Here is a 27,937-nt window from a genome sequence, read left to right as displayed (position 1 = left end):
TATAAGCACAGAGCTCAACAATGAAGCTGCTGCTGGGTTTGGTTGTTCTGGTGGCGACCCTGGGGGTCCTTTATTCTGCCCCACAGGACCGACCCACTGGCATCTCAGAGGACACCTTAAAGCGTGAGTCAGCACGGAGGAAATGTGTCTTTGAGGGAATGTGTTAGGATATGAACCAGAGTATAAAGAGACTGTTTGTTTTTTCATCAGCAGCCACACATCACACATTTGCGTCTGATTAAACACTGAATTAATTTGAGTTTTATTTAATTAGATGTATTTAAATTATTCAGAGCCATACACAACATATTGTATTAATAATTAAAGAGTCAACAGTTTTGTCTGTAAAAAATCTGTCAACAAAAGTGTTTTTTCAAAACATCTCACCCAGGTGTCTTTCTCCCTCCGTCTCTCAGAGTTGTCTCTGAATGGGGAGAAGCTGGTGGACGAGGAGGTGAGCAGAGCTCTGTATGGGGTGAAGCAGATGAGGGAGGTGATGTGGAGGAACGAGCAGAAGCATGGACACCTCATGAAGTCCCTCCGTCACAGCAGCGACAAGAAGAAGGCGAGACCAACTTCCGCAGAGAGAGAAAGGCTGACGGAAGTCAAAGCAAGGGGATGAAAGATGTTTCCCTTCCTGTCTCCAGGGGGCAGAGCACCTGGCTCAGGAGGTGACGGAGAGGCTGCAGGAGGCAGAGAGGCAGTGTCAAGACTCCCTGCAGTCGGAGTACACGGCACAAATCCAACAGGTGAACACGTGTCTCGTTTTTGTGTAGTGAGGGAAAGTTTCCCGCGTTTCCCGCAGAACAGCAAGTAGTGCCGAGACCTTCGCAAGCAGACGTCAGAGTGCTGGCAGCTGCAGGGCCAGTGTGAGGCGTGCCAGGGAGCGCTGGTCACAGGTGAAGCACCGCCTCCGCCACGTTTGACCTCGGCTGACCTCTTTGCACACAACCACTCGTCTGACCACCTCTCCTCTCCAGAGTGCCCCAGTTTTCGGGAGCTGCACGTGGAGCTGGACAATGACATGAAGTCTTCAGGGAGTCTTCATCACACAAGATACATGATTGAAGGATACGTCCACACGTCCACCACCGATTGATGAATCAAACATGGGACATTTACACATTACTAATATAAAAGAAAGATGTATGAAAAAAAGGCAAGGTGGAGAGAAAATATCTTTTAGATAAGTGGGGAGAAAGTTAATAATGGAGACTGGTGGTGGTCGGTGTAACAGGTGACACCTTCCACCCTCCAGGTGGCGCCCCAGAGCCATGAACAGAACGCATCCGTCACGGAGAGCAGAGTGGAGGTGAACATCCTGAACTCTCCCCCACTTCCCCTCTCTGTTCCCGGGGAGCTGGAGCTGGGGGACCCGGCCTTTATCCAGTACGTGGTCCAGGAGGCTCTGAACAAGTACAAGGAGTTGGTGAGAACAGGAATGAGCCGCCATCCCTCATCTCTTTACAATCTGTTGCCCTACTACTGTGGACTTTATTTGTTTTTTTAAAGACTTGTCAAGATGTTGAGCTTCAGGCAAAAGTGCTTATTTGTTCTGTGTTGTGGTTGCTATGTTCTAGTATAGAGTTACAAAACGTAGAAACAAATTCTGACAAATGCCCTCTTTCTTTACAGGGACGAGGATGAATGAAACCACTGTCTCCATTTCTAAACTTCTGCAAGCACCTTCTTTGTGAAAATAACAGCTTGGTGTCCTGTATAGTCGCCATAATCTTGTTGCAATGTAAATTCTCAAGTTAAACCATGGAAATCATATTTATTAAATGGAAAAAGAAAATGTACGTCATACCTGTTGCCAAATAGTGCACATAAATAAAAGGCGTGAAATGCAGATGTGTTCTCCCAGAGGAGTCCAGAGTGATTTATAAATGTCTCTATGCTTCCTGGGGGTCGAGTTGAAGTCGTTCGCTCGTCAAGAACAAAAAAAGGAGCTCAAGGAAACGAGTTGAGTAAACCTTTTAATTTTTTTCTGTACAAAATCATATTAGTTAGCATTCTCAGTTATTTCAAAATCATCTCCCCACTAGTTCAAGTCCCATCTTGAGGAACAATCACATATTAGGTTCTTGTAAGCGACACACAGAACAAACAAACAAAAAAAGTTCACATCTTTGTCCAATTAAGCTCACTTATTGAATGACAATGAGAAGATGCCTTCACACCTCCTCGGCTGTCCCGTACTGCTGGACCGACAGTGAAAGTACCTCCAACGACGCGTTATCAGACTCGTATTCTCTACATCCCCGACGTGAAGCCGTTTGTTTTGTCTGGTTCTACTTACTTCACCCCAGAAGTGATCCATCATCTCTACAACTGGGAATGGAGATAAGACGGGCAAATACCGCCTCGCACTTTTAGTTCCATGAAACGATCACTGGTTGATTTTGCATAGTTGCATTTACAAGTTAAAATCATAGTTTGTCGTTGTAAACTCAGAACTAAAGACACGTGTTAAGTCATAGCGTGGTGGAATAAAAGAAACCAACAGCTGCGTCTATGATTTACCTGATGATGTGAATGTGTAAGAGATGCCACAGATTTCTAGACCATCCGTCAGGTTCTGCAACGTTGAACCGTCGATGTCGACAGAATGTGCACCGAACAAAAGAAGAGATGCTATTTTCTTTTTCACAGCTGAAATGTCAAAACATTTATAAAATGTTAAACAGGAAAAAAATGTTTACGCATGTGTACATTAGCAAAATACCTCTTTATGATTTCAAGTCCCTGTTTAAATAAAATTTAAAAAAGAAGGAAAAAGTTTAATAAAGCCGTCGTGATTTGCCATTCAAGTGACCGTATTAAATATAATGTGTAAGATGTTTAACACGGTCTTCTCATTCATCCCCCTGCTCACACGTGCTAAAAATACATCTTTGTGCACATTCTTTATGTACATCGGCATCGACCCCCCGGTACATTCGTCCATCCACAAAGTACTCGTGTACTCCACCTCACACCTTCTCCATCACCGCTATACACACGCACACTTGACGACTCGAACACATAACCCGTCAACTTACAGATTCAACCGAAACTCGCGCATACAAAAGATCTCGACTGCAATATCAAAGAACTGTGTAAAAGGGGTGGGGCTTGAAGGAGGTGAAATGTACCATCTAAAAAAAATTTTAAAAAACGTAAAAAATAATCTGGAAGAAGCCATTGATTTTAAATTAGAAGACACTCCCTCTTATTCTCATCACAGTGTTGTGGCCAGTTTATATGAATTATTCGGATCAGCGGGGTTCCCAGTTTCTCATGCGAGCACCAGATGGACACTCCCCCACATATTGTTCCCCCGGGGAGACAACCAGGGGACAACCCTCTACTTCAGAAGACATCGTCTTCCTGCTCTCGCAGACATACCCGTGTGGTTTAGGGACTAGTTTGTCGCCTGAAAACCTCTTTCTCTGAAGCCTCATCAAGGCTCCTCCCCTCCCCCCCATGTTGAAGTTCTCCGTTATCCCACCGCTTTGTTCGCCACTGATGTTCCCCCATATTAAGATGCCGCCGCCGCCCCCCCCCCATAAAATCCCCCAGACTAGAGGTTGTCTCCTGGCTGGTACAGTGGCTCCGTGGCTGTGAAGTAGTCTTCCAAAAACGACTGGATGTATTCGAAGGTCGGCCTTTCGTCCGGATCCTTCTTCCAGCAATGCCTCATCATCTCATGGAGGGACTCGGGGCACCCCTGGGGGCAGGGCATGCGGTAACCTCGTTCTACCTGCTCCAGGACCTCTCGATTCACCATCCCTGGAAAAAAGAGAGCAATATGGTTTGAACAGACTCCAGTTGGAGAGCATATTAAATAAAAAATAATAACGAATTTGAGCCATTCATCCATTCACACACACACACACACACATGAGCATTCCAGAGGCCTAACCATGAGGGAAGGTTAGGGTGCCCCGTCTTTCTCAAGTACACTGCCACATGTCGATAGGAAGAGCTGAGCCTATAGTTCATGACCTTTAACCTCCATACACGCTTGGTTTCATAACTAATACACGTAGAGTTTGTTTCTAAGCCTATTTTGTTTTGTCATTCTCTTTCAAAACTAAAGCAACTCGTTTTAAAAGCAACCAATGGATGAAACGGACACAAAAATAGTGAGATGACCAGGACCAAGATTTAGGGGAACAGGGAAGCGAAATAGAATGAGGATTAATATATGAATGTTGATTTGTTTTGTTAAAGTGAAAGTTCTCCTTAAATCAAAAATACACTTTTTTTGGCTTTTATATGTCGTGCAATTTATCAATCTAGATTTATTTGTTGCGAGTTGCCTGATTTTGAAGATATCTGTTGTAGAGATGTCTGCCTTCTCTTATAAAATAAAATGATGGATCTATATTGCAAGAGGCTTGAGGTGCCAAAATAAAATACATTTGAAAAACTCAACAGCATATCTCTCTTTTAAAAAGTCCTGACCTGGTTACTCAAGATAATCTACACACCTTGTTCTGAGCAGTTTCATGTATTGTAATTATGTATTTTTGCTTTTGGGGTGATCTGTCCCTTTAAGGCAGGGATCGGGAACCTATGGCTCTTCCGGTGACCCCCCCCCCCCGCCCCCTGTAGCATCATGCAGCACCAGAAGTCTCATTAAAAGCAAGACATATTTAATTCAAGACATATTTAATTTATTATACGTTAAAAATACTATATGGTTCTCAATGAAATATATTTAGAAATATTTGGCTTTTATGGCTCTCCCGTCAAAAAGGTTCCTGACCCCTGCTTTAAGGTATTGGATAATCATCTCAATACGTCTTGTCCCTGAAAGAAACTAATACAAAAAAAATACCTTTTCTGACAGGTCGTGAAAATGCGTCCCGCAAACCACTGAGTTAAAGATGACGACAAGAACTCAACAACACTTACAGGCCGAGAACATTGCGAGTAGTTTGCAGTCATTAAAATGTAATTATAAATGGAAGTTGTCCCAGTGGACTCTCTAATACTCTTGGAGATCACATAAGATGTTTTTTTAAGATGCATCTTAATCTTCTGCCCTCTTGCGTCCCAACGAGAGCAGCAGAGTCGTGGAGTCCTTCCCAAGACCGGAAGACGGTGATCCTGAACCCAGTGACATGGCGCTGACCCAGCAGCTCCATGGGGAGCTCCACTGTAGCTAAAAGAGGTTCTGACACAGAGCCAGTGGTATGGTCACAACCGCAGCCCCCCCTCCCCTCCCCCGCCATCTCCATGTGGGAGAGTGGGGATTAAAAATAACACACACACACACACACACAGTGGTATGTCGGATGTTAAGGTGTTAAGTGTCATTTATGTCTTGGATCTGAACGCCTCAGCTCTAATAACATGCCTGTCATATCCGTCCACATACACACACACGCAGACTGAAATAGAAAAGATGATGTGCTCCCATGGCCGGCTCTTGGTATACCTGCATCCAACTGCTTCTACTTTTTAAAAAGAGGAGAATGGAAATAGATCCTCCCCAGAAAGACTGCAGCACAGCCGGACAAGAGCCAAACATGTCCTGCGAGTCATACGACAATTTTAAGAAGGGGGAAAAAAAGAAAGAAAAAAGGCTATGGGGTGAATAATTAGACCGAACAGTTTGCACTGAAACCAAAAAAGGGCCACGGGAGCCAGATGGCCCTCGACAAGAGATGGTGGTTAAGTTCGCCATATGGCACGCTGTGCAATCAGTGCCAAGCTAACGCTGTTCGCTGTGAACAGCAGACACGCTGCAGTACTGCTCTCGACCAGCAGGGGTCAGAAACAGAGAAGGCAGACAACGTCATGTGTGAGAGAAGAAGTGGTTCTTTCCCATGCACCGACATCCGCATCGACTCATATCACAGATATTTAGAGTTACGTATGGTATTCTGATCTATATGGGTGAGAACAATACTATTAAAAGCTTCAGATGATGATGAGGAGCAGCATGTTGGAATTATGCTGAGGCAAAACTGAGGGGATTCTTCCTGTTTTCCATGAAGGAAAATATGACCAAAATATTTAAGATAATTGCAGAAGTTCTGAAAAAGCAGCTTCCCATTCAGCCTGAAAAAGAGCAACTGAAGATACATTTCTGATAAGGCCACATCTGTGCCGTGTGGTGATTACCTGGGTATGGTACTCGGCCCTTGGTCACCAGCTCCGTCAGCAGAATACCAAACGACCAGCCGTCTGATTTGATGGTGAAGCGGCCGTACAGAGCCGCTTCAGGGGCCGTCCACTTAATGGGAAATTTGGCACCTGGAAAAAAGAATAAACCAAAGTCAGGCAGGAGGAAGAATACCATTTATTTATAGAAAGATCACTTAGTTGGGTTGAAGAAAAACACAAAACAACAAAACATATAGTATAAAAAACACATCACAAACACCACCAAAACAAACCCTTTCCAACTCTGTGGGACGTGAACACCAGTGTGCAACACCGGCCTCCTGGTTGAAAGTCCAGTGTGTGTTTGACCCCTGACCTCCTCTCCCGCTCGCCATGAGTCATCTCTCACTTCTCATGCCACATCAACTGCTCTGAGCGCGGCATATTGACGTGTGTGTGTGTGTGTGTGTGTTTACATTGCAGTCAGTACACACTGCATCCCGTAAAAAGCTAGAATGTTGTTATTGCCGTGTAAATTGTTGACCTTTCCTTTCCTGTTGATAGTCAATAAATGCTCCAACACTGTGGCCAAAATAAACCGGCTGCTCGATGCTCTTGTACTTCAGTCCAAGTATGGATAACATCTTTGTCATTACTGATTACTCTGCTGATTGTCTTTTTGATTCATCAATAGCGTAGTCAATAAAATATCAATAAATAGTATTTTTTTTAAATCACAAGCACACAAACACACACAAACAGACCCACCCTACACACACACACCTTGTCTGGCGGTGTACTCGTTGTCCTCGATGAGTCGAGCCAGGCCAAAGTCTGCGATCTTGCAGGCCAGGTTATCAGCCACCAGGATGTTGGCGGCCCTCAGGTCCCTGTGGATGTAGTTCATCCTCTCGATGAAGGCCATGCCGTCTGCGATCTGAGGCGGGGGGATGAGGAGGGGGGCAAAATAGCATCAGGACGCAACAAAAGCAAACAGTCGAGGGCAAAGAATAAGAGATTGAGATTGAATATAACTTAGAAAATATGAATAAAAAAAGGGGTTGGAGTGCGTTGTCATCTAAGGAAATACACTTTTTTGAGGCCCAGCTATTAATGGAGGCATTTTTTCACTAAATATTATGGAGCTTCAGCAACCGCGACCACCATTGGACAAATTCTTTAACAACGCCATCTCCTCAGGCCTCACGCTGACCGTCAGCTCCTTCAGAGGCGCCTCGAGGTTTTAAACTTGCCTCAAGCATCGTCCACTCTGCTGAGTGAGAAGAAGAGGGAGCCCGGGAGCGCGGAGGGGCAAATTAAGAGCACATCAGGGTCGGTGACTCAACCAGCGCGCTCAAGTGGCCCCTGATGAGCTGCGTTTAAGTGCTACAGTGGCAGTTAAGTGTTGAAGAATGAGGGGATGTATCTACAGGAGCAGGGCAGGGTGGAGATGTGCAAGATTAAATGAATATGACACCCCGATGGGAGCAAACTGTTCATCACGGGGCTGGCATATTTGACTCGTGCACACCTGCAGACTCTTTCTTTATTGCCGATGCATGTAAATCCTTCTTTCACACCGATTTAAAAAAACAGCAGCTGTGCAGGTTAGGGTCGGTCTGAAGAAGATTGTGTGTGTGTGTGTTTGTATCCTACCTGAGCGGCCATGTCCAGCAGCTGGGGCAGCTTCATGTATTTACCGTCTCCCTCCTTCAGGAAGTCCAGTAAACTACCTGTCAAGAGATGAGGAGTGGAGCAGAATCAATACATCAGTCCGGGCGTTGCACAAACAGGACATTAAAATAAAACGGTTGGATCAGTTGAGGAGAGTTCAGCATTAGAAAACGCTCAAATAAACAGTTTACGAGGAGAAACCAAAGACCGGGATAAGGAGTTTGCGTAGTTACTGCATTGTCACCCATTAGTTTGTGGACTAGGGTTCGTAAGCCTCAGGTAACATCAGGACAGGAGGGTATTGTTCTCATAGACTTCTGTACAATCTGCTTTTTGCAACCAGAGCGGCCGCCCCCTGCTGGCCGTGAGAGAGAACGCTTGTTGAAGGCGGTTGTTCATTGGCTGGGAGAAAATACAGAGAACTAGAATGGGCACTCGGTAGAGCGCATACCTTCGCATATCACAAGATTGGGCATTGAATTATGAACATTTTGGCATTATTTGCATGCCAATTGGATACAAATTGACCGTGCTATGGTAAAAAGAAGATGTTGACCTTTCCATGACCTTGACCTTTGACCCGATTGATCCCAAAATCTAATCAAATGGTTCCCGGATAATAACCAACCATCCCACTAAATTTCATGCGATTCGGTTTAAAACTTTTTTTGTTATGCGAATAACACGCATACAAATAAATAAATAAATGGCGATCAAAACATAACCTTCAGCATTTTCAATGCGAAGGTAATAAAAAGGTCCAATCGTATCACTGAAGCTTTTGTGTGTATAACTTATGCAACAATTCACTACAGAATAGAGTTCCAGTCTATAGAGCTAGAACCATGGCGCACTTGTGACATGGTTCTAGTTTCCATCACTGTTTTAGAAACCTAAGCATGCAGTGTGTCTATGACTAGTGCTTATTCTTCACCTCTGGTTTGTGGGTTTGACCTCTTCCTCACCTTTGCCCATGAATTCCGTCACGATGTAGATGGGCTCCTCCGACACCACGGCGTAGAGAGGCACCAGTTTGTCGTGCCGCAGCTTCTTCATGATCTGAGCCTCCTGCAGGAAGGCCTCTGGAGACATGGTGCCCAGCTTCAGGGTCTTGATCGCAACCTGCGTCGTGCCATTCCACGTGCCTGAACGAAAACACAGAACGAACAAAACAAATGATTATTTTTGTTTGCGAGACGCACGAAAGCAACATTGTTTTGCGTTTGATTCAGAGTATTATTGAGGAATTAATGAACTGCAAGGCTTTTCCCAATTCATTAAGTGACACGACTAAAACCCTGACGGCACATTAAAGACGTTGACTGACCCCTTTAAAGTGATTGAAAAGTAAATCCTAAAATCCCACCAGGGACCTCTGGCAGTGTTCCCATGAGCAAACAGCAGCGCAGGGGAGAAAGAGCACGGCGGCTAAAATAAATCAGGCACATCCTGGTCGGGAGCCACTTACTCACGCCCTGCTTGCATACAATGAGCTGAGGCGGGAGATCTACTGTCTCCGTTATAAGGCTGACCTTCATGTCACACACACACACACACACACCATGGGGAGGTGGTGAGCACAACGGAGGTCAACCAGCACAACACATACATTTTAAAAACGTGATGTTGAACAAACACGTGAGCGAGGACGGGATTTTCAGTAAGAAGTCACCGCAGAGTAGAAAAACCCCTCGGGAAACAAACGGCGCAGGGAGCGACGAGAGGCGGATTCCTGGGATTGCGCGGCGGAGGCCTGCAGGTCCAGGCTCGCTGCGGGCCGCGCTTCATGAAAGACCGAGTGATTAAAGAAGAGTCGCGCTCACGGAAAGGCCCTCGTCTCACATGCAGGCCGGAGCACTGAAGCCTAGGAGGTGACCTGTGATTACTGAGCTCTCTCTCTGTGTGTGTGTGTGTGTGTGTGTGTGAGAACCAACAGCAGTCAGTGGGCCAGTGAGTGAACTTTAACGCGAGACGGAATAAGCCTATAAAATAACTCTGCCATTATACATTTACTGCTTTTGTTTGGCATTAAATTCACATGAGTTATGCATCATGTACGGCGGATGCTTTGTCGCGCTAATGGCCGTGTGAGTGTACGCGGTTGTTTGTATTCTTTACTAATTCATGATGTACGGGGTCAGATCACTTTCAATATTAATGAATGCACACAGAAGGATTCACAAATGTATCTTGTGACGTTAAAACGAATGACTCCTTTCTCTTCACAATTTTTTTTTTTAAAGTACGCAAAATAGTTAATATATGTTAATGTAGACAAAAACAAAAAATAAGAGTCACAAATATATTTTTGATGCAGAAACAAATACATCTTTAGTTAGACGTTAAATAATATATAATGTATGTATTTAAAAAGGATTTTAAAATGTTCATCATAAAACAGGTTTGGATGTAGTTATAAATAATACAACAGAATTGAAATACAATCCTGCATATGCAAAGTGCTCGTCATGTATGGACTTCCCTTCAGTGTTTTTAGACTCCCCGGGTGTCCCTGCGTGTTTTGTTCTCGGTGGGGACCGGGATGGAAAGTGAAAAGAAGGAAACTGGTTCTGGGCGCCATTCTGTCGGCATTTGACACTCGCAGAAATAAAGACGATTGCTCGTGGGTTCGCCGTGGGTTCGGCGTGGGTTCGGCGGCCTCATTCGTCGGTCGTAAACCACACGCGGGTTTGAAACATGCAGCCTGTGTGCGTGGTCGCCATGGTCTCTTACCCATCCAGACTTCTCCGAAGCAGCCCTGGCCCAGTTTGAGCTCGAGTCGAAGAGAGTCTCGTGGGATCTCCCAGGCATCTTTAGCCAGGCCTTGAGTCTGAGGCTTCACCGTGGGGCACACGGTCGTCAGCCTGTAGCACAGGCCGTCAGAGTGTTCTGGAGAGGAACAGACGAGACACACAGAGACAGAACAATCTTTGAGTCGTAGAGCAGTGTTGGCGAATTCACTGTTTGACTAAAAAAAAAACACAAATCGCCGTCGACAACATTCACATAACCGTAGCAGCGAGCGGAGCCGGGCCACATGCGACCAGACGGAGCGTCTCCTCGCAGCACGGGGCGCCCTTTTGTCTTCCTTTTCAAAATGGTAGCCACTCAAACGCCTCGATTCGCGGTTAGCGCACGCTCGGTGGCAACGACAGTCATACAAATATATTCACATTGCCAACAAACTACAATCAAACCACAGAAGTCTTGGCCTGTCATCTCCTCAGTTATCCCTCACAGAATACCCCCCAAACCCCCCTCCCCTTTTTTTTGGTAAGCGCTTCGTTCCAGAAATAATCAAAGCGTATGGTAATTTCCCCATAATGACATGAACCATGGTGAACTCAATTTAATTTCAATTTCAGTCAGAAAGCAAACAAAGATGGGGAGGTTGTTGAGAGCTCAATGCAGCTCACCATCGTGTTCAGATGTCGCGTTAGTATTCTGAACACAGAGAATAGAGCCTGTGATATTGAAAGCTCTGAACAGGTACGACTTCTCAGTTATTGTTGACTGCAGTCAAAGAGGTCCACTAAGTGGATAACAAAGGAGTCAGAGCCATAAAGAGCACTGCAGTTAGTGCATCACATGAATTATATGGAAGCGTGCAGACCCGGGTCAACAGAACAAAACCTTAAAATCAAGTTCCCCAGAGCAAACATGTCCTCTGTTATGGATTCAGCCTCGGGGAGTTTAAATGTATTCTTGTAAAGTCCTTTTAAAATCTCCCCCGGATGCTTTCTTGTGACGGCTCTGCATGTCATTTCATTTTTTCAGGGTGCAGCCGCCTCCCTGTCAATATCGAGGTGATTACAACTGGCGTAAGACGTTTTTTTTTATTCATGCCTCTTTAGGCTTAAGTCTCACATGGTTTAGCTTTTTATTTGGGGAACGTCTTCCTGACCGCTGAGCTGAGACTGTCAGTGAAAGCACGGCCTCAGAATCACCACAGAAAAACATATTAATTACTGAGACAATCGAAAAAAAAAAAAAACTAATTAATCGCAACATTAATGTTGCGATTAATTAATAAGCGATAAAAGTTAAAAGTTAAAAAAGGGAGAATTGATTGAAATGACCCAAAAATGACCCAAAGGCGGGAGGTTAAATATTAAATCGGGTCATAATGACAAGAAGGCACACTAAAAAAAAAAAGTTTTTTCTTTTAAGACAAAACTTTCACACAGAGCTGTGTTTTCAAAGAGCCTACATATATAAAGCCCAGCAGGTATTTAATATAAGTGGATGATAAATTAGTAAAGTATATTGAATTGGTCCTGGTCCGTCATCTATCAACAGCAGAAACAGTGGCAGAACAGGTGGCTGACTGACATTCATATATGTTCACCATACAACCCACGGGAACCCTCTGTTTTATACATTTAAAAAAAAATTAAAAAAACCGTTTTCACTCTTTTTGCATTTGTGACCGTGTTATACATCACATCACATCAAGAACAAAGAACAATCTCAAAATGAGCCCTCATTGTCCTCATGGGTGTCCTCTAATTACATATCCCAGCTGCTGAATTATGCATCGTCTGCTAAAAGCACTGACAGTTTTATCTAATACTCATATTAGACAGAAAACAAGGGGGAAAGAAAGAGCATCTGTCCAGGTGTAAACACCACCAACATGCGTCTCAATGAGAAGGACGGGCCGCATACCTGTGTAGTGTTTCACCAGCTTCTGTAGCACCTCAAACTGGGCCCGAGTGGTGATGTAATAACCGCCGTTGTCCAGCTTTCGGATCTTGTAGTGTTTGACGGTGTCTCCCTTCACCTCATCCCAGTCCCGGATAGACAGCGAGTAGGCACCTTTAAGATCCACGGAGAGTTCATTATCGAGCTTCTTAGGAACAGAAAGCCCCTCAAGGCTCATCAGGACTTTTTATTCGACGTAATTTTAGGTGCATACAGAACACATTTCATTTGTAAAGCATAAATAGCTGCACTAAAAGCGTGCACAAGCATAAATAAGGGAGGTTTTCATCACTTGCGTTACACATCCAAACTGCAGCATTATAATTACGGTCTCGCTTTACCTTTGGTCGTCTCACTCTCTCTCGCCAAGAAAGTGCCCCGCTGGTTCCCTGGAAGCAATAAGAGCCGCTCGGCGTCTTTGCGACCCATTTTCCCAAAGTACCATCTGCAGGGAGAGAAGCGTCCGTCAGATAGTGAGACACACGAGGAGCTTTAAAAATGTACAACACACCTAGGACTTCCTTATTCTGGTCATATGAATGCGGCACAAGGTGTTTTAGATGAATCGTATAAATCCCATCTGTAAAATCGTCGAATTCAACATCAAAAGCAACTGAACAGGAAAATAAAATGTATTTGATGTTAGTCAGTGAACATATACAGGACTGTCTCAGAAAATTAGAATATTGTGATGAAGTTCTTTATTTTCTGTAATGCAATTAAAAAAACAAAAATGTCATGCATTCTGGATTCATTACAAATCAACTGAAATATTGCAAGCCTTTTATTCTGATTTATTGCTGATTATGGCTTACAGCTTAAGAAAACTCAAATATCCTATCTCTAAATATTAGAATATCATGAAAAAGTATACTAGTAGGGTATTAAACAAATCACTTGAATTGTCTAATTAACTCGAAACACCTGCAAGGGTTTCCTGAGCCTTGACAAACACTCAGCTGTTATAAATCTTTTTTTTTACTTGGTCTGAGGAAATATTAAAATTTTATGAGATAGGATTTTAGAGTTTTCTTAAGCTGTAAGCCATAATCAGCAATATTAAAAGAATAAAAGGCTTGCAATATTTCAGTTGATTTGTAATGAATCCAGAATGCATGACATTTTTGTTTTTTAAATTGCATTACAGAAAATAAAGAACTTTATCACAATATTCTAATTTTCTGAGACAGTCCTGTATATCGTGATGTTTGTCCGGTTCATTTGTGGTTATCTTCAAAGTCGGGCAGAGGCTTTAATAGCTTAAAATAAAAATAATAATTTATACCATGCAACTATAATTACAGCTTATTATTAACTTTGCTCAGAGCAATATGTCTTTAGCCTGGTTCCATTACACATACGGGCTACTATTATAAATAATATTAGCTCACCGTTGGAACAATAACAAACCAGCTTCTCCTCTTCTTCTTCTTTTAAAGAGTGGTACGAGTCTATTTAAAGACATCACACACATTTCACCCCCGGACGACATTCAGGGGGAATCTAAAACCCTGAACTCCGGTGATCACTTGCATCGACTCTTTGAGAGCGAAGGCAATCGTAACTGGAGGGTTCACACAGGCTTCTCTCTAATGAGTAGCTCAAACATCGAGTATTAGTAAAATGGCTGTGAGCCGATGAGAAACCAGGCCCTTCCCGTTTCTGTCACACCGGATGAACGACAATGGGAACGCCATCGACTCTCGGCGATAGAGCGATCCATTGTTTCGAGTCTCTGCACGCTTGTACACGACGGCTTCGTCGGGTCCTCTTAATCAGAGGAGGACTGACTGAGCGGAGAGATTAGGTACGTGGAGGAGAAAGTAAAAAGTGAAAGCTGGAGGATAACGGATGTCGAGCGAGTTAGAAAAGGGTAATGAGCTCTTACTCTTCCGCCTGTATGGAGTCGGCTGGAGCCACGTAGTTACTGGGGATGTAACCTTTCTGCCCGGTGTTGATGGAGCGAGCCTCCCACCAGTCGCCTTCCCTGAACACAGAAGAACGTTAGGAATCAGAAACTCACACAGGCGCGGTTGAGGAAAACACCTGCTCTCAGGGCCGCAGGTACAAAGAGAGAGAGGGATGGAGGACGGCGGTCAGAAGACGCCTCACTCAACCACGTCGTCACATTGTGGCGTTGTAAACCACGCCGAGCGCTGGACGAGATATCCAGATGCTTCAAGTAAAAAGGACAGAGATTGTAATTACAGATTAAACAATGCAACTCGGAGCTTTGGGTTGTATGATTGTTATAAGCCTGTCGTGTGTTTTAATGTATAATGTTAGACTGTATATGACTGCAGTGTCTAGAACTATGTCTGTCTATTTCACTGTATTTTATAACGACTTATAGGGTCAAGTATTATATACTTTATAGTCGTTGATTACTCGCTGACATTTTTTGTATTAGAATTCACAAAGCTGTAATACATTAGGTTTTTTATAATATGTAATAATCACTGTTATGATGCATTATAGTGTGAATATAAAAGTTGTGATTGTTAACTTTAAGTCAAGTAAATAAATCATTAAATCTAAAATTTCAGTGAGTGACCAGCAATTAAAAAGCAGTATGGTACTTGACCGTATGACTCATAATAATATTCTAATTTAATATATAAAATTTGAATGAATTCATATATATTATTTACCATTACTTTCCAACAAATGATGAGAAGTAATTGAAGTAAAAATGTTGATAAATGCCTTTTTTTTTTAAACCACACAACAGTGTAAAAATAAAATGGCTTTTTAAATTAGCTTCCTGTATTGTGATGTCAGTTCCATTTACACATTTCCAGAAAAAAATGTAAAACCATATATAAGGCTATAGGAACACAATGCTGTATTCATAACATCCACACATCTGGCCAGAGTTGCTGGTATCTCCAACAGCAGAAGTTTGAATTCACAGAGGAGGAACTGAGGTGTGGGCAAAATCTGTCTGCTAGCATTTTTGAAGAAAATTAGCAAATGTTTCCTCCTCCCACCTCTTCTCTGAAAGCAGATGGTATTTCCATCACTGCCAATGCATCGTGCTCACGGACAGCGGCTGAAGACGTGATTTGCTGAGTATTTGGAGCGCTGCCAATTTTCCCACCTGGGAGGAAGACGATGCTGCTGCAGTAGGTCGTAGGATTAGAGACGAAGATTCCCTTTTCCTCTCAATTTATTGTTCTTACCTTTAATCCAATTCTTGAAATGAAGGGCATCATATTGTATTTTATATTAGGGATAAGGTTACCGCAAATAATTAGAATATGAGCAATGGTGTAGAATAAACCGATTCCAAAATGACCCAGTGAGTTCGACCTTCAGGCCTGTTATCAATGCTCTGTTTGGGTCTTTGAATACAAATTCTGCAAATGTTGAGAACACATTGATCCATTTTATCAAGTGCATTGCTTGCATTCTAATAATAGGGGAAGAGCGATTTGTTTTACACTCTATACCAAATATAAAACCCGAAACTAGAGGAATGATTTATGGTGGGAGAAAAGCGATGGCGACTTTAACAGATGGCCCATTAGAGGAAGTCATTAACCCAGACAGACTTCTGCCCCGAGACCAGACCCGAATACAATGAAGGATTAAACGACACACACACAAACACACACACAGCAGGAGTCCGTCCGTGTGACAGCAAATGCACTCACGTGTTGTTGATAATCTGGAAGCGGTCCCCTTTTTTGAATGACAGATCATCCGTCGTCCTCGCGTCATAGTCGTACAGCGCCACGAAAAACGTTACACCCCCTGAAAGCACGAGAAAAAAAACCGAGTGTTGGGAAATTAATCTCAACGCCTAAAAAAAAAAAAACAGGTCCGATTCCTTTACTCCAGTCTCGTTTTATCTTGAAATGTTGTTTGAATAAACACGACGACATGTTCATGAGCTTATTTTTTAAATATTTCCTCAAGCAGTTAAATGATGCTGATCACTAACCATTTTTTGGGTTTCACATCCCAGAACAGAAATTCAACAAGTTCCCTTAAAATTGATTGGTTTAAAAGTGAATCTGCTATTTATGATGGAAAGAGTAAATTTGTTTGTAGTTTGAAGTGACAGCGAGATAACAGCACTCTGACGTGTTTATCTGGAGGAATTTGATCTACAGCAGCCGTTCAGGCCAGATTGTCCTCCTTGAGTGAGCGAGGCAGGGCCTGAGGGATGTGTGTGTGCATGTGTGTGTGTGTGTGTGTGTGTGTGTTATTCTTCGCTGTGCTTCATTTACTGCATCATTTCCACATCCATGATCCACCTGAAACTGCACGAGATCACTTACCAAGTGTCATTGAATTTCCCAACAAATCACTAATCAAAAGTATCCTTCTGTTCATGAACATTGTTGTAAATAGGAACGTGTGCATGCTTTCCTTGGCGGCGGAGACGCCGTGCCCGCTGCACTGCTTGGGGTTTCTCTTCGTCTGATTCGTCTCAAATGTCTCATTTGAATAACATCTGCTGCTCATAACGTGCTGCGCAAAACAAATGCTGAGCAGAGTTTATTCTAAAGTTTACACCGATTTAGATCCAACGAAAACAGAATGAAAATTCGGAGGCAAATGTTGTGAGGAACAGCTTCTGCAGCCGTTTCTTCTCTGAAGGGGCTTGAGAACCCCAAAAGGTAGATGAGAAACTTTCAACGCCATTTTTTTAATCATGTAAGTTTCCTTTGATCCTGGACTCATCCATCTCCCACTGAAACCTCAAATCCTCTGCACAAACTGACCTGGGATGACCCCGGGGAAGGGACTGCTCACAGCCACCGAGGTGAAGGAGGAGGAGGCCCCGCCAAACGGCGTCATGATGGATGACGCCCCGCCGAAGGGCGTGAGGGCGGCGGCGTGACTGTTGTAGCTGTTGTTGTGCGTCTTCATCGCCGGCGAGTGGCCCATCACGGTGGGGTCGGGCCCGTAGTGGCCCAGGTGGGTGTTGATCGGCGTGGCGTTGGAGTTGTCGGGTCGGTACTTTAGCGCCGGGCCCTTGTCCTCTTTACTCCGGACGCAACCCATGGTCGAGCCTGCGGGGAGGAAGAAGGAGGTTTGCTTGACTTTGAGCTTCAAATGACTTCATCGTAGTTTATTTTGACGAAGCCATCTTATATTCTTACAGCCGTGAGTAAATTAAATGTGAACACAAGTTCTGGGTTATGGATTCAGGGCGACTGTGGGTCAGTGGGTAGCAGGTCCGTCTTTCAATCAGGGGGTTGGCGGTTCAATCCCCGCCCTAGCCGACGTGTCCTTGAGCAAGACACTTAACCCTGAATTGCTCCCTGTAGCTGTGTCTACGGTGTATGAATCTAACAAGGTTATATGTTGCTAAATGACATGTAACCGACTACAAACTATGTACAGCCGTAATAAAAGGTGTGCAAATCAAGTGATATAGAAATCATCAAAAAACAACAGAAATATAAAAGACACCCCACACTATGACCCCCAACATGCACAGATGTGTGCTTGTGTCATAATATGGAGATAAATAATTCCGCTAGTATACATGGTAGTCTGGGGCTTTTTCTTTCGGGTGGTCTTGGCATAACTCTCCCGTGAAGAAAACAAAGACTGCATGCGATATGGATGACATCACAAGTCCGAACAAAAGCATGTCAAGCTAGAAACTAGATCTGGTGGAGCCTGTGGCCCTTTCAGCTCGGCCCTGTGATCACACCACCACCGACACAGATCTGTGAGGGGCAAAAAGCCCTTTGGTGGGAAAAGAGCTGGTGCTCACGCCTCCTGAGCTCACCCATACAGGAGTCCACGTGTGTGTGTGTGTGTGTGTGTGTGTACATCAACCAAAGTCCAAATGACCCTCACGTAAACAGAAAGACGCGAACCTAGAATTACCGCCTCACAGTTGCAGTTAACATCCATATCTGAATGCACGTCAGTTCAAGAGTGTATTAGTAGTGAGTCGGTGTGTTCATTCATCTTTCTGTCACCGTTTGGCCTCTTTTTCAAGAGGTTCTTTGCTCTGGGGGTTCGCTCTCGTGCCGCTACCCGTGGGTTTCCCCCAAAAGCACCAAGGATCAGCCATGACCAACGAGGTTCCGCTTGATAACATATTCTTTATCGTGGTTCACACAACCCAGAGCAGACCGCAACACTGCGCCTCTGCTCACTCTCCCGCTCCACTCTCACCTGAGGGCTTTTATGAGGGCGGCCTCGGCTGCCGACTGATTGCCAATCACCAGCAGCCGAGGCCAAATTGGAGACAGCTGCCACAGTCGGCTACTCAGACTGACAGTGACAGTTACTTCACAGCGGGCCGCTCTCCCCTCGATGCATTGTTAAGCACGTATTGATCGGCCAGTTCTTGATTCTATCAAACTGGAACTCAATCCCCTGGCGATGAAAACTATTGATTGAATCTCTACTGAAAGAATGGCGTCAGCTTGTAAAGGTCAGCGCTACAACTAAACCGTGTGAGGGTCAACAATCAATGTATGGACGTATGGTGTATCGACTCCCATGAACAAACAATGCGGACAATGCCGAGGCAGCGGAAATAGACGCTAGATGGAGGGATGGAGATGATCCATCAGAAAGGAGACTGACATGTAAAGACTCCAGACAGAATAACAGCTGGCGGCGACGACAGCATGCGAGGCAGAACTTGTCCTGGCCATTTGTTAATGTTTTAAAAAAAAGTCAAAGATTGCAACGTAGTTGGTGTAAAAGGACAATATACATATAGCCTCACGGCAGAAACACATGAGATATAGCCGAGGTGTTCTTTCATATTTTAGTACATTAAAACATGTCAGGAAAGAGTCTGAACAGTGACGACTCTTTTTCCTTCACAGAAACTTCAGGGTAGTTTACCAACCTTTCTAAAATGTGGACATGCTAATTTTCGTCAGCTTCACAAAAAATGTAGAGATGAAATTCTAAATTGATTGATCTATTAGTTGATTATCAGATAATAATAAAAAATCGGCAATTATTACCTTCGCATTGAAAATGCGGAAGGTTATGTTTTGATCGCCGTGTATTTATTTATTTATTTGTATGCGTGTTATTCGCATAAGTAAAAAAGTATTAAACCTAATCGCATGAAATTTGGTGGGATGATTGGTTATTATCCGGGGACCATTTGATTAGATTTTGGGATCGATCAGGTCAAAGGTCATGAGAAAGGTCAAAATCTTCTTTTTACCATAGCGCGGTCAATTTCTATCCAATTGGCATGGTACTAATGCCGAAATGTTCATAATCCAATGCCCAATCTTGTGATATGCGAAGGTATGCGCTCTACCGAGTGCCCATTCTAGTTTTAAAAGTAATTGTTCAAGAATGCATTTGTTCCAACTGCTCGATTGCTGCTTTTCTTCTGTGATGAACTAACTTAGAAATGTTGGTCAGACAAACCTGAAGAAGTCCCCGTCAGGTTACTGGAAATCGTAACGTCATTTCCACCGTTATAGACATTTCACAGACCCGACGATTAGTCGAGGAAATCCTCGTCCATAATTGTTCGCTGCGGTCTAGGTCAAGTGCTTTGAACCTCCAGGTCTTAATTCATTGTGGAGTCGAGCAAACTAAACAAACGTCATCGTCGAAGCCACCGACATCAGAGCGGAAGACAACGTAAACACGACCGCCACCTTTGACCTCATCCTGTCGCACACGTCAACCACTACGTTTCCAAATGTCCAAAACACTTAGTGTCTGACCCTGAAGTCAACGCCACAGCGAAGGAGTGGCTGAGCCCAAAGGAAACAAGTGCGAGAGCGTCGGTGTAGTTTAGAGAGAGCATCAATGATTACAACTCCAGGCTGGTGGCTTATTAACATGTCAGGACAGATTCAGTATCAGTCTCAAGAAGCTCACGTTAATACGATGTGGAATATCTGCTTTAAAATGAAGCAATCTATCCGGATCGGCAACTTGAATGATGAGGATCGAAGCCCTTTTCTCAGGTATCGGTAGTTTCACTTTCTGTTGAGGAGACTCTTTGATTCATGTTCCCAACAGCCAACCGACTTGTGACTCCTGCACTTCGAGATAATCACTCGAAATCCAGACTGTTTGCTGTCCTGGCTCCTCAGTGGTGGAATGAGCTCCCCATTGACATCAGGACAGCAGAAAGTCTCCGACTATCTGGATTAATACACAGATTAGCACTTCAGTGGCACTTAAATGGCTCTGATTATGGTCCTTTTGTAGTTCGACTATGTTGAGGAAATGTTACTTTCTGTATTCTTGTTGTTCTTAGTTTGTACTCTAGGTTGAATGCACTTATTGTAAGTCGCTTTGGATAAAAGCGTCTGCTAAATGACATGTAATCTAATGTAATGTAATTATAGGCTGAATAGTGTATAAAAAATATAAAAAAAGACTCCCCTTTCCAAAATGACTTGCAAACCGTTCCCCATCGACACCGTTCTACACCCAGAGGAGTCGCTCCTAAAATGGCCACGAATAGATAGCAAGTCTGAGCGAGTCCACGGGGTTGGAGCATGATCCAGCTCGTCAAAAGTAGTTCAACGCCCACGAGTTTTACTTTGGAGCGTTGGCTCAAGATACATCCAAGACATGGCTGACGGCACAATCCAGAACTGAACTCGGGATGTTATAGGGATTTATTAAAAACTCAAATTGACCGCCACCAACAGAAAGCAACGAGGAGGTATTGTTTTTATTAATATAAAAATGACCTTTCTGGCTGCCACAGAGACCAAACACTTCATTATTTTAGGACAACCAGCAAGCGTAGATACATTAAAAGTAAAATAAAAATACAAAACTTGGGTCCATTGTATACAAGATTCTAAAATCACTTCATTTGGAAAGTCTTCTACATTACTTCCATTCCAGCAAACTTCCCAGAGAACAATGAGGACAAAACTTCACCAAATTTGTTTTAACAGAATATTCTCTGGTTACGGCAGCATGTTAGCCGGTTCACTGCCCAGTCCGTTTGTAACGCGCCGGCTAACAATAAGAAGACCGATACTCAACTTCCCTGCAGTTAATACTGACGTGTGAACTCACCACGGACAGTTTCTTCATTCATGACCTCACAGCGGTGCACCGCTGCAGAATGAAATCGGGTAAACACTGGAATGGATATTTGGCATTACATCGTCTCTTTGGCCTGGTAGGGCTCCCATCAGCACACACGATTATAAAAAGGGGGAAAAACTCAAAGCAGTCGTTGGGGGAAAAAAACAAAAAAACATTTAACGAACGCATTACCCAGCCTTTGAACCACCCACGAACAACGGTGCTCCGAGGAGAACAAAAAAGGCCACCTCTCCAGAGACGGCCTTTGGATTCATTCTTTTGTGCATCTCATCTCTACCTTTTGTTCTGGAAGAAGAGAAAGTACCTCGCGGTGCTCCCCCACCGAGCTCAGCCCGCTCACAATCGCCTGAGCTATACAATCCCATATACATGTTAACACACGTGCTAATAAGGACACAGACACACTGTCCTGATGGTGGTGGAGCCAACAAGCCAATCAGAGAGCTACAATTACAGTTTCCAAAAACAATTACACATTTTTTTAGACAAGCACAGTTCCTTTGGATGGACAATTTCACTATTGCACGAGACTTCATCAAATTGTCGTAGTATTTTGTGGATAACTTTATGCAAGCCACTTTACAGATCCCGAATGTCCCCCCAGTCGCGGTCCAGCCTCTGTGTGGAGTATTTCATTCAGATTTAACGGCCCTCAAACAACACGCCTGGGAGGTAAAAGAGGTTCATGATGAACTGAGAAGTAAAGAGTGAGGACATTTCCGGGGGGAAGAGAATGATCCTTCATGACTAATGTACCAAAACTAAAATGACAGCGCTCATCAAATCACGCGTACGCAACCAGCCGGAGTTCAAACCCTCACATTTACTTTACCACACAAGAGACGGTGTATTTTGATATTCTTTTGAACAAGCGGCATCGGGTACGGCGTGAAATAGAAAAGGAGATTTATTCACGCAACTCCCACACATCTGTGAATAACATTTACTTCCAGACGCACAAAAGCTAGTGCGGTGCGCTCGCACAAATGCTGCAGCCAGACCTCCTCCTCATGAGACGTGCGAGGCCGTGTGCCAGACTGCCAGTGATGCCGTGTCAGATTAAGGAGACGCAGGCTGCCGCTTCCCACAGGGCCGACACAACGCGGCCGGAGAGCTGCAGGAGGGGAGCCTTTTCTGATGCTTGCATGCAGAAGAACAACCCCAGCACGACACGTTACCGGGCCAAACTGTTGGCGTTCAATCTGGGATAGGCTCAAAATGTTTTGGCATCGTAGGGCAAAAAAAATAAACATTTTTTTAAAAAATAATTACCTTTCTCCATACAAAACTAGAATGGGCACTCGGTAGAGCGCATACCTTCACATATCACAAGATTGGGCATTGAATTATGAACATTTTGGCATTAGTTGCATGCCAATTGGATAGAAATTGACCACGCTATGGTAAAAAGAAGATTTTGACCTTTTCATGACCTTGACCTTCAACCCGATCGATCCCAAAATCTAATCAAATGGCCCGCGGATAATAACCAACCATCCCACCAAATTTCATGCGATTCGGCTTCATACTTTTTGAGTTATGCGAGTAACACGCATACAAATAAATAAATACACGGCGATCAAAACACAACCTTCCGCATTTTCAACGCGAAGGTAATGATTCAAGTGGTACCCTCGTGGTGGCCCTACTCCTGCAGCGCTCTCCTCTCACCAGACGAACGCCGTAATGTGCACGCGCGGCGTCATCGTCCTTCAGACAGGAGCCTGCGCTGTACGAGGACTGGTCCTTCACTTCAAAACAACAAAACAATATTGGCAAAGCGCTTTAGAGATGGAGACAATTTTGGAAATTGTTTAGACGTCTGCACGAGCAGATACGGTACGTTCTGAAAGTGGTTTGTGGCTTTGTAGCGCGGGCAGACGTCACCGACATCGACCTTTCCTGCAGGTTTATTCTGTGTACTCTGAACGGTGTTCAAGCATTTCTGTGAACTTTCAGAGCAGAATCTGACATCACACCCTCGTCACACTGGGATCGGCCAGCTGTACGAAGGTCAGAAAGGAGGCTGGACAACAAAGCTCTTAATTGGGATACCTTTGCGTGCCGTGACGTTTGTGTGATTCATTCACCGAGCATGACACAGCTCTGAACTCTAAACCATTCTGACTAAGCGGATGCAACTCCGGAGTGGACTGGGAGAGGCTCTCCGACCTTTGAGCCACTGCCACCTTCGCAGTCACTTGGAACCAAACTGGAGACTCCTAAAAGAAAGTCTAGATTCAGTCACGACAGTTAACGATTACATTTTGTTCTTCTTGGTATAGTTCAACTTTAGCAAATAGGAATGGATGTGAAACATCAATGCGAACCTAAACCTGGCACTATGTGATCAAAGATGAAGTCAAAACTTTGTTTGTTTTTGACCATCACATAGAGGCAAAGTTGCCCTTCGGTTGAATAGCTGCACTGGCCTCATTGAGTTAAAGAACGACACGCTGGCATTCAAACTGGAAACATTGGCGTTGGTATCGATGAAACAAAAGAATGTGATCCAAAAAGAATCCAGTTGGAGCAAAAGATGAGTGTGTTTAAAAAGGCGTGTCAGTCAAACACACGACAGACGTGAGTCATACTCACAGGACAATACTAGGAACCCTGCAGAGAGGGAGTGCCGACGCACTGAAGCAAAACAACATCCATCAGAATTAAACAACAACAACCTTTACGTAACACAAGGAGACGCCGTCCTGCAAGGAGCCAATCAGACATGTGCGTGAGCACACCACCCGTTTGCCTCACTCTGAAGACGAAGTACTCGACGCCGCGACATCTTAGCGCCCCTCGTTTCAAACGCGGCTATTTCCGTCTCTTAATGTCCGCCAAGTCTGTTGAACCTCTGACCACATTCATCATCACAGCTGGGTTTGGTCAGGTGTGGTCCGAGCCACAGCGCCACGCTGCAGCCCAGCTGCACGGGGAGAGAGGAAGGCATGCCGTCACTCCTCGCGGAGGACGACCATTGCATCTGCAGGCGAGTTAAAGCTCTTCAAAGGACACACTGACACACACACGAAAGTAGAAACGAAGGGCTGAAAACTTTCCCACTCAATATTTTACGACTACGCGGACCGCTTTAGGCCGCAACGTGCGAGTAAATAGTTTGAAATGCGCCACAGTTGCTCAGCGCGAGAGCAACATCTTCAATAGTTTTGGTTTTCTCCGCCAAAACAAAAACAAGGTCTTTAGATTCCGACGATACGAACCGCAGAGGAGCAGCGAGCCCCACATTTGGGACGGCGAAACAAGTCAATGTTGGCAAACAACTCACAGGATTCATTGATCACTAGAATGTTGTTTCACGCGGCTCCTTTCAGCCCGACAACAAATGCCGTCATGGACACTCGGGGGACAGCAACGCGGCTGATGAGGATTTCCTCGCGTGCCTTTGGACAAACAGCGGCGCGGGAAGTCCACAAGCCCAACTTGCTCACGCTACGAGAAGACCGGTCCAGCGCGTTGGGCCCTGAAAGCCAAGTTGACGGACTTGCTCCAGAGAGACGAGGAGGCACCGGGGGCCGCAAACACGCCACCGGAGCGTAATTCAGTAATTGCCGTGGCGCGCTGTCTGAGGCGCCGCTCGGCCTTATCTCCGGGGCGGCCTGCCATCTCTGCCGGTCACAATGAGTGGAGAGGGCCAGCGGGGGTGGTGTGTATGTATGGGGGGGGCAGGGAGTGGGGAGAGGAACTTCCTTCCGAACCCATTCATGCCATTGAGGCCACCTGCTGTGCCCGTCAATGGCGAGAGTGACGCTGCGAGAAAGAGAGAGAGAGGGGGGGGGGGGGGGGCATCTTTAAGCAATAAAATAGAGGAGCTCTTCCGGTCCTCTGCGGCCACTTCCTTGACCGACGACATCTGAAACCAGAGGAGGCTTCCTTTTGTAAAAAAAAAAAAGGCAGGTTAAAACCAACATGAGAGAGCCGGGCGTTACGGCGTTGACCTTTTCGCCGTCTCACAAGAGACTGGAAGCTTTTAAATTGTCTGAGGCACACTGGTTCCACGAGGACACTTGAGGAGAACACAAGGATCTTTAAATCCTCCAGTTAAACTCAAGTCCCTGAACCCAGGCCAGCACCACCTGTTAGCGCTCCTCACTCCTCTGCCAACAGCCTTCTTCTTTCCAGCTGTGTGTGTGTGTGTGTGTGTGTGTGTGTGTGTGTGTTAGACATGACTGTCCAGCCAACTGGGTCTGCACTAACAGGGGGATTACCGTGGAGGAGGATTACTGTGGCACTGGAGTATATAAGCACCCACAATCAGGGACAGTGACGATAGGGACACGTGGGACAGCCGTATTACAACAGCTTCCCTGCACTTTAGATCTATTCACACACGTGCAGTTTATGGAATATGCTAATCTGGGCAAAAATAGTTGCGCCACCGCAATAAAAGCATGCCAGAACAGGCACCACTTCTGGAAATGTTGTTATTTTTGGAAGGTTAGTTGGAAAGCAGTACGTGTCTTACAATAAAAGGCCTTTAAAGAGCTGAGGCCTGCAGCAGCTGATAGTGGGAGAGGAGATAGAGACGTGGGTGAGGCAGATGGAAAGAAAGCAGTGGGTGGTTACATTTCAATGTGTGGGGGTGGAGGGGGTCAAACACATTTTAAATGAAGCTAAACAACTCACAGAAAAGTGATTTGATTATTGTGGTAATTTCATGATTAAAACGGTGCAAAAACAGCAATCTAGCGTTGTTCTCAGGACAGACTGGAGTCTTTACTCATTGGTGTTCTACTCTCATCGAAGTCAATAATCCCACAAATCGAGTTCCGGTTCAGGAACAACAACCAAACCGATTTGTTGTGTTATAACAATGCAACAGACCGAAGGAAACTCTCCTGCTCTCTTTCCTCAACTTTCTCCCAAGTGTCAGAGCACTAACAAGGCCCGCGCGCTCTCGCTCACGACACACATACGAGCCCTTCTTACCTTGAATGCGACGTGTGCAGCGTTTCACTTCGGCGACATGCGTCCTGTGAGCTTCTTCTTGACTTCACGTCGACACGCCAGAGAAGAGCAGCCGGCCGAAAGAAGCGGTTCCTCTCAGTGAATCTCAGTCGCCCGTCCGTCCCATAACGATTAACTATTTCCCCGGCACAAAGTCCTCCGCTGGGCTGCTTTATATTCCTTTTAAAAAGCAGGACACGCCGCCAGCTGAGAAAAGCCGCTTAATATGGCGGAGAGAGCCAAGCAAACCAGTTATAATATCCACAAATCACCGCCCGCTGATGGGTCAGGGTCTCCCCAAAGACACACAACAATAGCCCGACAAGCGCCGAGGAACCGACGAGGCCAAAGAAGGAATGATGATGCATTCAGGTACTCAGATTAACCTCGTATATTTGGGATTCGCAACTTTAACAAAACATTTTTTTTAAACCGTTCAAAACTATCTTTTGATTTACAAAAAATATGTATTATAAAAAGAAGTCTGAAAACAGGCACCATTTAAAGCCTTAGGGTTTATTTTATTGTTAATTTAACGTTAAACCCTTTGTTACACGGAGGCTTATCACCAAAAATAATTGCATATGTTTTTATGGTGTTTTTATGCTGTCCAGTTTAGCTATAAATTTAGCTAATGACACTTTTCTCAACAAATGTTTTTGTGTTATAAAATGTCCTAAAATAATAATAAAACGGTTATGTCAATGGTCAGACACGCACATATATTACATTTATAATAGTAACTTACAAAACAGAGAAAATCAGTAAATTATCCCCTTTTAAATATAGAATATTTTTTAGACTGATCATTTAAGCTCTCGCCTAAATTATTAACATGTATACTGAGTAACAAAGCACATCGGCCCTTTACATAATAATTGATGTTTTGAAAGTGAAAACATTTGCCCAAAACCATTCAAAGCAGCAGCACTTCACCAATAACTTGTTCTTGCTCTGTAGTTTCGTTCGTTTGGCTCCATACCGGCATGTTATATCATTTTCGATTGCACTTGAACGTATCATCATCTCCCATTGAATGGTTTTCCCTTGTGACCAATATGGCCGACATCCTTGACACAGATTGAGGAGAAAATCCACCATCTGGCTTTGTATCAAATATATAAAACGGTTCTCATTTGTATCTCTCAACCAAATCAAGTAAAAATAGTCAAATAGTAAATTTAGAAATAAATAGCAATGTTGTATTGTGCCGTTTAACCTTTGAACCTTATTCGCTATATGTGCAGACAGCTGGCACCCAGTTCGTATGCAAAGATGAATGGGCCTACTTATAACTTCTATTAACATTAAATATTGGTTAGACTTGCTGTTATCACGCTATGTATGATCGCCTATTTAACTTTCAGTCAGTCACATGGCATTTACAAAGGGAAACAGAGTGGGGCTTGGGCAAATTGTATTGCTATGGACAGCACAAGGCTGTTTTCGAGAG

The 27,937-nt window shown here is 44.3% G+C and overlaps 2 protein-coding genes across 2 annotated transcripts; one reads left to right on the top strand and one right to left on the bottom strand.

The window, feature by feature from the left end:
- The first annotated feature begins 20 nt into the window (after positions 1 to 20).
- clul1 (clusterin-like 1 (retinal)) lies at positions 21 to 3,107 on the top strand. The gene is made up of 5 exons (XM_056421872.1): positions 21 to 123; positions 417 to 565; positions 648 to 749; positions 1,259 to 1,429; positions 1,636 to 3,107. Exons 1-5 carry the CDS (start codon positions 21 to 23, stop codon positions 1,645 to 1,647), a joined length of 537 nt encoding a protein of 178 aa, XP_056277847.1. The 3' UTR covers positions 1,648 to 3,107.
- On the bottom strand, positions 1,967 to 26,826 carry yes1 (YES proto-oncogene 1, Src family tyrosine kinase). The gene is made up of 12 exons (XM_056421868.1): positions 26,467 to 26,826; positions 17,214 to 17,504; positions 16,137 to 16,236; positions 14,369 to 14,467; positions 12,822 to 12,925; positions 12,445 to 12,594; positions 10,510 to 10,665; positions 8,742 to 8,921; positions 7,759 to 7,835; positions 6,886 to 7,039; positions 6,121 to 6,252; positions 1,967 to 3,774 (listed from the first exon to the last, which is right to left on the bottom strand). Exons 2-12 carry the CDS (start codon positions 17,494 to 17,496, stop codon positions 3,566 to 3,568), a joined length of 1,644 nt encoding a protein of 547 aa, XP_056277843.1. The 5' UTR covers positions 17,497 to 17,504; positions 26,467 to 26,826; the 3' UTR covers positions 1,967 to 3,565.
- Positions 26,827 to 27,937: the final 1,111 nt, after the last annotated feature.

Source organism: Pseudoliparis swirei, chromosome 8 (genome assembly GCF_029220125.1).
Source record: "Pseudoliparis swirei isolate HS2019 ecotype Mariana Trench chromosome 8, NWPU_hadal_v1, whole genome shotgun sequence".
Lineage (NCBI taxonomy): Eukaryota > Metazoa > Chordata > Actinopteri > Perciformes > Liparidae > Pseudoliparis > Pseudoliparis swirei.
The sequence above is the reverse complement of the archived record's forward strand: the minus strand, read 5'-3'. Positions and strand labels throughout refer to the sequence as shown.

Bases quoted from the DNA above. Each gene is read 5' to 3' on its own strand.
- clul1 (XM_056421872.1), top strand. From the start codon at position 21: ATGAAGCTGCTGCTGGGTTTGGTTGTTCTGGTGGCGACCCTGGGGGTC. The intron at 124-416 runs GTGAGTCAGCAC...TCCGTCTCTCAG, and splicing joins CTCAGAGGACACCTTAAAGC to AGTTGTCTCTGAATGGGGAG. The intron at 750-1,258 runs GTGAACACGTGT...TCCACCCTCCAG, and splicing joins ACACGGCACAAATCCAACAG to GTGGCGCCCCAGAGCCATGA.
- yes1 (XM_056421868.1), bottom strand. From the start codon at position 17,496: ATGGGTTGCGTCCGGAGTAAAGAGGACAAGGGCCCGGCGCTAAAGTAC. The intron at 16,237-17,213 runs GTCAGTTTGTGC...TCGTGCTTTCAG, and splicing joins CTTCCCCGGGGTCATCCCAG to GGGGTGTAACGTTTTTCGTG. The intron at 7,040-7,758 runs GTAGGATACAAA...CCCCCGCCTCAG, and splicing joins TGCTGGACATGGCCGCTCAG to ATCGCAGACGGCATGGCCTT.